An 11011-nucleotide genomic window follows, 5' to 3' on the forward strand; every position below is an offset into this window, starting at 1 on the left:
TGCAATATTTGTCTCCATTTTCTTTTATTAGCTTCAGCATAATGATGTAGTCTTTCCAGTTTCTTTTGGATCCTGATCATCATCCAGTGTGTTAACTCTTTCTTCCAAATTACAAATTTGAGACAGCGAGGCAGTCCAGTAGCGAGAGCTCTGGCCCTGGAGTCAGGAAGACCCTGAGAATAGTGTTAAGCAGTACAAGACCAAGCACAAATCTCTAGGATATTCCACTAGACGCTTCTTGTCCTGACCTCATTACCAGTCACTTTTTGAGTCCAGACATTCATCCCATTCTGAACTGATCTGATAGTGTCATCTAGTCCACATCTCTCCATTTTTTCCACGAAACTATCAGACACTATCAGAAGCTTTGTTTTAAAAAATCTAGGCAAACTATTCCCAGTTTCTTAGTTTGTGAAACCTGTCAAAAAAGGAAATGAGTCTGGTATGACTTGTTCTGGATGAAACCATATTGACCCCTGGTGATTACATGCCTCTTCTTTTCCTTTTCCTTTTTTTTCCCTGAGGCAGTTGGGGTTAAGTGACTTGCCCAGGGACACACAGCCAGGAAGTGTTAAGTGTCTGAGGCCAGATTTGAACTCGGGTCCTCCTGACTTCAGGGCTATTGTTCCATCCACTACACCAACTAGCTGCCCCTCTTTTTTAAAAAAATAAGTTTTTATTGACATCTTTTTCTTTAACCACCATTTTTATTTCAAGTATCCCTTCCTTTCCCCCTCCCAGAGTGTCATTCTGTATGATAAATAGTATGTTTATAGAGAGGCCTCACAGATATATGGATTTCATTTGAGCTAAATGACTTGAATTCATCAAGGGAAGAAGCTGGGTGCAAGTTAGGCTAATTTTTTCCTTAAAGGCTATCTATCCTCTAGTTTTTGTTGCCTCAGAGGAATTCACTGTTGATATCGGGTCCTTATCACCTGAGTACAAAGCAGCAGGAGAAGCTCTTGGGAGCTCCCTGACACTTGGTTGGTGAATCATGATAGACACAAACAAGGAAACTTAGCTTAGCTGAATCAACTCCGGGTGTCCTCATCACCTATCCTTGTTGACCCTCCTAAAAAAACTAAAGAAATCTCTTTTTATTAACTGTTGAGTGGCCTATGAATGAATCATTTTTTTTTCTGTTGTCACACCTAAAATGTCCCAGGGGATTGATCCGGCCAGTCTTGATCACTTTTGTTCTGTCTTAAGTAATTTTATATTTATCTTGTATTATTCCTCAACTCAATTTTATGGACCTTCTAAGACAGCAGTGTGTCTCTTCCTCCTCCTGCTCCTCCACTTCCACCGAGCCTAAGACTTAATAAGTTTTCATAATTTAAACGAATTTAGAGTTAGGGGCCTGCCTCCCCTCAACCCCCATCTGCTCAAGGTGGCTAACTTAACATAAAGATCTTAGCTTCCCGGGGTACTATTTGAGGATCAGGGTGACACATGTCTATGGAGATAAAATTAGTCAAACCATGGCCACTTCAAGGGGTGAAAGCAAAAGAGAAAAACATGCAATTAGAGCAATGTGCACAGTGGCCATGATACTACTATGGACATAAGTCTTCCCAAGAAGTTCCACCTCTAACTCACATGGCCATTACCAAGAGGATGGCCTTGGGCCGCTCTGAAGGCAGGATCAAAAGTCCTCCCATGGAAGTGATTGTAGCTTTCCCCCTTGGGATTCTTCTACGTAGCAATGCACAGGAGGGAGAATAAGCATCCAGTACACAAAGATGGTGATGTGGGGGAGCTGTAGCCTCCATTATAACTATCGCTATGTATGAATGGGCGTCTGCAGGTGTGTATTCTCTAGTAAGCAAGATTGATTCATTTGCTGCATCCCTCAGAGAGAGGAGGGTACTCGCATTTATAAAATTTTCAGGAGCAAACTTGCAGTATCTTGGACACACCCTGAAAAAAAGGTTATGGCAAGCACAGGCACTTTGAGATGAGTAGCAACAATCATAGTTTGAATAGTCCTTCCCCCCAAATGAGGCCAGTTATTTGCACCTAGTAGACACTCAAATATTTGATGGATTGATTAGTTACAGTTCCTGAATGAAATAAAAACTATCTGGATCTTATGGAAAGTTGGGAATAATGCAAAGAGAGTAGACATGTTTGTACCCGCAGAGTGGAAGACAGGGACCATGCTTACCCAGTAGTCTAATCCCAACTGCTCCTCTGCCAAATCTCACACAAAAATGCTTTGACCTAGTTCAAATTCTGCCTTTGACACTTGATCCAGTGTGTGAAGCTGGGCAAGTCAAAGGCAAGTACTCAGCCTTGGGCAAGTCAAAACTTAAGTCTAATGAATAGATGGGTTGTGACATGCATAGATAGGAAGAGTTCCCATCACATTAAAATTATAGATGTTCAGTATCCAGTATCTTAGTATCTTGAAATGATATGGATGTTCTCTGTACTGAGTCAATGTGTAAGCCATCTGTCCCTAAGTATGTGATTTTATGAAGTAGTGTAGACAAAAATATTCCCCACCTATTGATGAGGCTCTCAAAAATGCAAGACTGCAGATGGTCAGGGGATAGGGGTCTGCGCGTGAAACCTTTCCAGTCAGATTGGGCTTTCCAGAGCTGGGGGTCTTCTCCCCTAGCCTTCAAGGCTCCAGGGTTGAATTGTAACCCTTTAAAAAGAGGCAAGAGAATCCCTCTTCCCCCTTTTGGGTGAGAAGTGGGAAGCAATGGGCTCAATAGGTTACATTCATTGTCAGTAAATAGTTTGGCTGTTCTTGTTCTTGTTTCCCCTGTTCAAATGCCGTTTCGTCATAGATCTCACTGCCGTGATGCTTCTCTTAAGCCAATTCTGAGTACTTGTTTTATATTAACACTGGTTGAGAAGCAGTTCAATAATTGGGTAGAGAGAAACCAGGAAGTCCTGCCTCTGACACTTTCTAGCTGTGTGATCCTGGGCAGGTCATTTAGCCTTTGAACTGCTTGAGGCCAGTGGTGTCACACTCAAATAGAAATGGGGACCACTAACACAGTATGTAAAGATCTCTATGGACTCCATTTGGGCTGCAATTTAAAAATATAATGTTATCTCTGGTTTATTGTATTTTTATTTGTTTTCTTAAACTTCCCAATTACATTTAAGTGTAGTCCAGACACACTCAGGAGGATGGCTTTTGTGTTTGATACCTCTGTTCTATGGCTCAACTCGCTAAGGCTCTAAGTTGCAGAAAAGGTGCTGATCTGCATTAATAGAGAGAGTTTCCTTCCTTGGGAGGTCTCCATACCAATGAAATCAGCCTCAATCCCCACACAAGGCCCGTGTGTAGCAGATATTTTCATCAAGGACCATTTTTTCTACCCAAGAGAGGCTTTCCTTGGTCTTCCAGGACAGGGTTTCTTAAACTTTTTTCCACTTATAACCTCTATATATTGGAATTTTTACAGGACCCTAACTATATATGTATATAAAATGGATGTACAAATCAAACATTTGCTAATTACTAGGACATGGAAAATCGTCCTGACTTTTGTCTTGCCATTGGATTTCAGCAACTCTGGAAGAAGGGAGCTGATGACTTTGGGAAACTCTGCCTTACTTAATGATATCATTGGTCCCCTATGAAAATGAAAATGAAAATGGAAAATGACCATCACCACCACTGACAACAACAATCTGTATCTGTGTCTAGTTGTATGTTGTCTTCCTCCCCTTAAAATGTAAGCTACTTGAAGGCAGAGGTTGTTTCAATTTTTTCTGCATCTCCAGGACTTGGTAGAATGCCTGGCCCCTAGTAGATGCTTAATAAATGCTTGTTGATTGATTGAGTGATTAACAAATGGGGAACCAAGTCTAGGAAGTAATGGTTTTAAGATCCATCCAGGAAAGAAGAAAAATAGCTTAGGTTTGCCTAATGTCTTAGGATGGACGATGTGCTTGGATATGAGGGGGGGAACCCTGAAACTGCCCTGACTTTGGAGAAGGGAGAAATTCTCTCTGGGAGAGGCCCTCCTCAGGGAATCAAGATAGTGATTTCCTTCTGTTATCTTGGGGGGACTAACTGCACCCTCTATTGAGTTGAAAATTGGCTCAGGACCACTCCCAATAAGTGGTCTCTTTCAACCAGAAATCTAGGCCTGGGGGCAATGACAACATTGAAGGAATCTCATTCAATTGAAACCTCAGTCTCAGATTCCTTCTAAAAACACACAATTTTAAATTCATAATTTGCAGAGGCCTAAAAGCAGCACCATGGCATGCCAAGGAACCTCTCTGTCTCCTTGGCATAGGTGCCTGTCAGGACCCCTGCCGGCTGAGAAGACATTCTCTTCTCAGTGTTAACACCTCTGTTTATCTCTCTGCCAGGATTTCTCTGCTAGGGCCTTTATCTCTCTGCCAGGACTTTGTCACTGGAAAGTCAGTCTTCCTAGCAAAAGCTGCCTTCTGCAGTGCCAACAATAAACTTCCTTTTTGCCAGTCTAATATTTCAGGTTCGTGAATTCTTTCACGATGAATCTGCATCGACCAAAGAGGGGTTCCCACAACTCTCTGTACTGCCACTAACCGCATCAGATAGACTAATGCCCCCATTTTACAGATGAGCGAACAAACTTGTCCAAAGCCATAAAGCTGGTGGCAAAGCTCTGGGTCTCAAACCGGGGATTTTATTTTATTATTTTATAAATTTTTTTAGTTTATTTTTAATACGCATTGTTTTATGAATTATGTTGGAAGAAAAAAATCAGAGCAAATGGGAAAAAACATGGGAGAGAGAAAAAAACAGAAAAAAGAAGTGAACATAGCATATGTTGATTTACATTCAGTCTCCTTGGTTCTTTCTCTGGTTGCAGACGGCATTTTTTGTCCAAAGTCTATTGGGATTGCCTTGGATCACTGAGCCACTGAGAAGAACCAAGGCTTTCATAACTGATCATCACACATTCTTGCTGTGTACAATGTTTTCCTGGTTCTACTTGTTTGGCTCAGCATCAGATCATGTAAATCTTTCCAGGCCCTTCTATAATGAGCTTGTTCATCATCAAAGCAAGGATTTTAAATGGGGACTCTCAATCCCATATTCTTCCCAAGGAACCACTCTGCTTTTCTGGCTGAGGTGTGACCCCCAGTCACATACCTAGGCCCTCTACAGGAAATTACTTCCTCCCCCCTGCCCCCAGTCTCTTCTGTATTTTGATTTTAAAGATTATTGACTGAATTGCCTTTGTGATACCTTTCTGGAGTCAAATAGAACGTAGCCTTTTTTTTTTGGGAGCTGGCAGCGACCCTTAAGAACTCATTTCAGATGAGCACACTGGAGGCCATGCCCTCTGACAACAACTGGCTGAAGGAATTGGGGATGTTTAGCATGGAGAAGAGAAGACTTGGGGCTATGAGAAGAGTCACCAAACATTATGGAAGAGCTGTTGGAGTTTGGATTAGACTTGTTCTGCTTGCCCCAAAACTAAGACTAAGAATAGAAGTCATAAAGAGGCAGAAAGTGAAGAAAAAACATTATCAAGGAGAAATGGGCAACCTTAAAGAGAAGCAATTTGCTCATCCCTGGAGTTCTGTTGAAGACTGGACGGCCATGGCCTCTTGCCATGGCCTCAGAGATCTCCTCTGACTCTGATATTCTCTGGTTCCTTCAATCCTTTCATTTGACAGTTAATCCAACTCAGGCTCAGAGAGTAAAAAAGACTTATACAAGGTCACATGGCTAGTCATTGCCACAGTTAGACCTCATTCATGAGGACTTTTAATATTTCATCATTTGCAACATGTAAGGCCATACTTGATTTTTCATCTGATAACAAGGCATGTTCCTTTCCAATCCATATTAGCATTTCCTGCATATCCTACTTGAGAGTCAGAAAGAGCTTATTTAAATAAAAACAAAGGGGTGGCCCAGCTGTCATTCCTGAAGCACTGGTATTCATAATGTCTTTTAAAGACGAAATTTCCCAAGAGATTCTGCCCGTGATGACACATGGGGTGTGGCCAAGCAGCCAATCGCTATAAGACTTCCCTGAACTTGTCCCTATAAACCAATTCCAAGAAGTGCTTTAGAAGGACAAAGAGTCAGCAGAATATTCTTCCATTGGTAAGTCCTTCTCCACTTTAGAAAACATGTGGGTGACGAATTTATCTCTGTCTTAGTTGCTGATTAGACCCCAGGGTTTTAAATCTCTCCTTCTTCAAGGGAAGATTTCTGAGGAGCCACTTTCTGTAAGTAGGAGTAGCCTTCAATGAGAAATAGATGTTTCCTTCTTAATATTCCTTTGGAACTTGGGATGTCATCAGTTCTAGAGTTAGAAGGGTGCTCAGAAGCTATCTACTCCAGTCTTTTCATTTTACAAGGGAGGAAACTGAGGCCTAGAAGGGGTTTTCATGTGAGTAGGAAGTTGCAGGTCTGTTTGAATACAGGACTTCTTACTAGAGCTTGAAGGCTAATGTAGTGGAGAGAACACAGGATTAGGAGTCAGGAGACCGGTTTCACCTCCCAGCTCTGCTACTTGTGTGGTCTTTGCCAAATCATTTTTTATAGCTGAGCCTTGACTTCCTTCTATTCTCGAATTCTGTGATCCTAATCGGGCTGTATTCGCTAGCTGGGTGTGAAATGTTTGGGGATGCTTTAAAAGAAAACTACTACTTCCACTTCCCTCAAACCTCCCCTCCTGGGGAAGTGAGGAGTCTGCAATTCCCCTTTTTTCCAACTGGCTTTCAGTTCATCTCCTTGCCCATGTCCATATTTGGGATAGATTTAATTTAGTGTTGGCATCGATCAATTTGTAACATGTATTTAAAGGAAATAGTTCTTAGATTTTGAGAACTTTTACTTTGATACCTTGGATAAGTCAATTGCTTTTTTTTTTTCTGTGCCTCAACGTCCTTTCTTGCAAAATGAGGGATTTGTTGCTAAAGTCCCTGTCAGGTCTATGATGTGATGAGAAACCGTCACTCAGTCATCTTGAGGGATTGGACTAGACTACTTCTAAGGTCCCTTCCAGCTTTGTGAATTTATAACTCTTACACCTAGCACTAAAAGTATCTTAAATATTAGAACTCCTCAGGGGATTTGAAATGTTCATTTTTTTGTGTGGCTTCTCCTGAGCCTTTTACCATCCTCTTTCCTCCAGCCATTTGATCATGTGCATTTTGAGCAAGTCAAATGTATCTGTATTCTCAGCTATTCCAATTCAACTGCCATAGGGACTTAAGCCAGTGGAAGGATTTGGATTCAGAGATTCCAGTTTTTCTAATAAACACTCACACAACGTCTCTTTGATGGTGAGCCATTGACTGTCTTAGGGATCCTTTTTCTTCTGGGCCTTTCATTTCTGGAGCCATACTCTTTGTGGGTGAAACTTGGCCACAGTCCCAGGTGGGCAAACCATTTATTCGCCTGGGGCATTGCAGTGAGTCAGCAGTAGAATCTGAAGTTTCCTCTTGAGACTTCCCTTGACACACTAGGCCCCGTTTTCAGCCTTGGCTTCTGGGAACACCTGTTCTATCTTCAATGAGGAAAACAGAGTTTATGTACTGCAGTGTGTTGCGTATTGCAGTCTTTCTCCCCAAGGGATACAGATGGTCAAGTGCAGGAGGTTGGTACGTTTTCATTGGCTCTTCAATGATGAATGGTCTACTATGTGGCTGGTTTTTTTGTTTGTTTTTAAGTGTTTAAGGAAGTGAAGGGGAAGAAGAAGGGAGGCTGAGAAATAGAGAATTGAAGCTCAAGTTGTGTAATCTTTTCACTTCACTGGAAATTGTAACTTGTCTCCACTTTGGCAGTGATAGCGGCATATGTCGTGCATTAGTGCCGATTCTAGAATCAAGTGAAGGAATTCTTCTTAAGCCATTTTCCATCTCTATTCTCTCCCTTCCAGACTTGGTGGTAGCTCTTTATCACTGGTAGGATAGAAGACAACCATGGGCAATGAGAACTTGTGATCTATCTGGTGAGAAAGAGTTAGAGTTACTCTTCCCTTCCAAAGAAGCCTCCGTTTGAGTAAACTTCCAGAGGTCAGTTATAGGCGTCTCTAAACCAGTTGAGTCATGGGAAAGACTGATCCACTCCCACTTATCCCAAGTGGAGTGTCCCATATTTTATACCCACTCAGGAGCCAGAGTCAACTCAATGGCCAGCTCAGACACGGGGAAACAAGTTCTGAAGGCATTCAGTTTCTTTCTCAAGGCCCAAGTTCCTTGCATATGACAAAGGGTTGAGTGGTAGTTCTCACAGTGTGATCCAGGGACCACTGATGTTGTATGAGTGTCTTTTTGGTTGGTCTGTGTGGTATTAATGGGCATGATGCAAAAGTACCGGAGGACTCCAGTAGCTGCTAAAGACCTCCTTGTGGAGGTGGGATTTGAGCTGAGTCCTGAAGAATAAATAGGATTCTGAGGATTCTGAAAAAAAAAAGAGAAGGAGAATCAGAGCATTCAAGGGGAAAATACAGGGAGCAAAAGGGAAAAGGTGAACACTGAGAAATTTTATTTTTTTGCGACTGGAAGAGATCACTCAATAAGCACAGGTATCAAACCCAGGTCTCTTAATTGAGATTTCAATTAATTTCAAATGAATTTTTAATAAGCTTTTTTTATCTACTCTAGCTGTGCTGTATTCCTCCCAATGGCTGAACCAAGGTGTGAAACCTTCATCTTCCTAGACTTGGAGGCCACTGGCCTTCCCAATGTCCATCCCGAAATTGCTGAGATCTCTCTGTTTGCCATCCATCGCTTTTCTCTAGAGAACCCAGAGAAGGATGAGTCGGGTACCCTTCAGCTGCCTCGAGTCCTAGATAAACTGACCCTGTGCATGTGCCCTGAGCGGGACTTTACCCCAAAGGCTTCAGAGATCACAGGCCTGAGTAATCAAAACCTGACCAATAACTGTAAACCAGGCTTTGATAGAACTGTTGTCAAAGCCCTTCAGGAATTCCTTAAGCGGCAGGAAGCGCCAATCTGCCTGGTTGCCCACAATGGTTTTGACTATGACTTTCCCCTCCTTCGGACTGAGCTGCAGCGCCTGGGCGCAGACATGCCTGATGGCACCCTCTGCCTTGACACACTCCCCGCACTGAAGGGCCTGGATAAAGGCCACCACCACAGCACCAGGGCGAGCCACAGCAAGAAGAGCTACAGCCTCAGCAATCTGTACCGCCAATATTTTAATGATGAGCCCAAAGCTGCCCATTCTGCTGAGGGAGATGTTTACACACTAGTCATGGTCTTTCTTCACAGAGCTCAGGAGCTCCTTCAGTGTTTTGCCACTGAAGCCCAGAGCTGGGATGAGATCCAACCCATGTATATCTCTACCCACAGGAGACGGAGTAGTCAAGGCCACAATGACTGAGTTGCCCTCTCCCTACCTTTACATCTAGGGTTTTATAGTCAAGGCTATGTTCTAAGGTGCCTAGGGGAGAAGAGGACCAGCATTACTCTGGACATTACTGAATTGGCAACTCTGAGAGAGAGGAGGGGCTTTCAGAATCTGAGTTGGAAGAGACTTCAGAGATCATTGAGGTCAATAAAAGTCCATATGTGATCAAGAATCTCTTCTACAACATCTTTAACAGGGGGCCCTCCAGGTTTTACTTGAAATTATCTAGTGAAGGAGAACCTACTACCTCCTGACCCCAGCAACTTCTTCCCTATTGATCCTGGTTCTGTTCCTCTTCCGTGGGATATCCCTTCAACAAACTGAGAACCCTTATGTCCATCCTGAGGCTTCTCTAGCTCATCATTCTCAATTCCTTCCATTGATTTTAGTAAATAGAATGATCTCGAGACTCTCTGCTGGACACTCCAAGAACTGGCAAATGAGATTCCAGATGTCTACCCAGGGCTGACTAGGTTCACTGGGGCCAGCACTACTCTCACATTGGACATAATAAACAGAACCTTTCAAAATGAGCGTTTGGGGTTACCATGCCACCTATTGACTCATATTGAGTTTGCAATCCACTGAGACCCCAGATCTTTCTCATATGTATTGCTGGTTCCCAATTCATGCCTCTTCCAACTTATACTGGTGATGCTGACATTTAACCCAAATAAATATATTAGATTTGGCCCAACATTTTAGCATGTTGAGATCTGTTTCCTTCTAGCTCTGTATCATCTGCACATTTTACAAACACACCATTTACAAGTCACCGATGAAACCGTTAAATGGCACCGAGATGAGTACAACTCTGCTGGCCAGAACACTTGACTGTCCTCCATTCTAGTGCAGTTCCATTACAGCTCTCTATGGAAGGGAATGAATTCTCAGTTACAAGAGGGACTCAACCACAGGCAGCAGAAAATATAACTAGTAAATATGGAGCCCACGCGCCTAATTGCGCTCACTTGAGTGGTACAGATTATTGTCGCTATACAGACAATTCTTGATTTACAAGTCCAGTACTGGTCTCTTCCCTGAACTGCACACTCTCATCACCAATCACCTTCTGGACCTCTTGAGCTGGATTTCCTTCCAGTGCACATCTCCAGTGTCATGAGTCTAAAACAGAACTAATTACCTTGTCTTCTGAATACACCATTCTCCTGAACTATTATCGTCAAGGCCATAACCACCCTCCCAATCTCCCAGGTTTGACTTCTATGCAGTCCTCAGTGATTTATCCATCCCCACATATAACAACAACAATAATAAATATAAAAGTACCAACAACAATAACAGCTAACATTTATAACATGCTTATTATTTGCCAGGAACTGTGCTAAATGCTTTATAAACATCATCTCTTTTGATCCTCAAAACTATCCTGAGAGGTAAGTGTTATCTCCATTTTAAAGATGGAGCAACTGAGGCAAACGGAAGTGAGGTGCCTTTGTTGGGATCCCCCAGGTAGACCTCAGGTCTTACTGACTCCGCTTTCAGCTCTCTATCCATTGTATCACATTACTGCCCAATTCATTGCTAAATTATGTTGCTTCTTTCTCCAAAATATTTCTTGGATATGTCCTCTCCTTTTCACTTCCCCAGCCACTACTTTAATTCAGGCCCTTGTGCTTTTTGCCTGGA

At 42.5% G+C, this 11011-nt stretch overlaps 1 protein-coding gene across 1 annotated transcript; it reads left to right on the forward strand.

Annotated features, from left to right (window-relative positions):
- The first annotated feature begins 6012 nt into the window (after positions 1-6012).
- TREX2 (three prime repair exonuclease 2) lies at positions 6013-10210 on the forward strand. The gene is made up of 2 exons (XM_003775082.4): positions 6013-6082; positions 8593-10210. The coding sequence occupies exon 2, from the start codon at positions 8612-8614 to the stop codon at positions 9332-9334; it is 723 nt and encodes a 240-aa protein (XP_003775130.1). The 5' UTR covers positions 6013-6082; positions 8593-8611; the 3' UTR covers positions 9335-10210.
- The last annotated feature ends 801 nt before the right edge of the window (positions 10211-11011 follow it).

Source organism: Sarcophilus harrisii, chromosome X, assembly GCF_902635505.1.
Source record: "Sarcophilus harrisii chromosome X, mSarHar1.11, whole genome shotgun sequence".
In the NCBI taxonomy this organism is placed as follows: Eukaryota; Metazoa; Chordata; class Mammalia; order Dasyuromorphia; family Dasyuridae; genus Sarcophilus; species Sarcophilus harrisii.

What these genes read in the sequence shown, in the direction of transcription:
- TREX2 (XM_003775082.4), top strand. Translation starts at nt 8,612, where the DNA reads ATGGCTGAACCAAGGTGTGAAACCTTCATCTTCCTAGACTTGGAGGCC.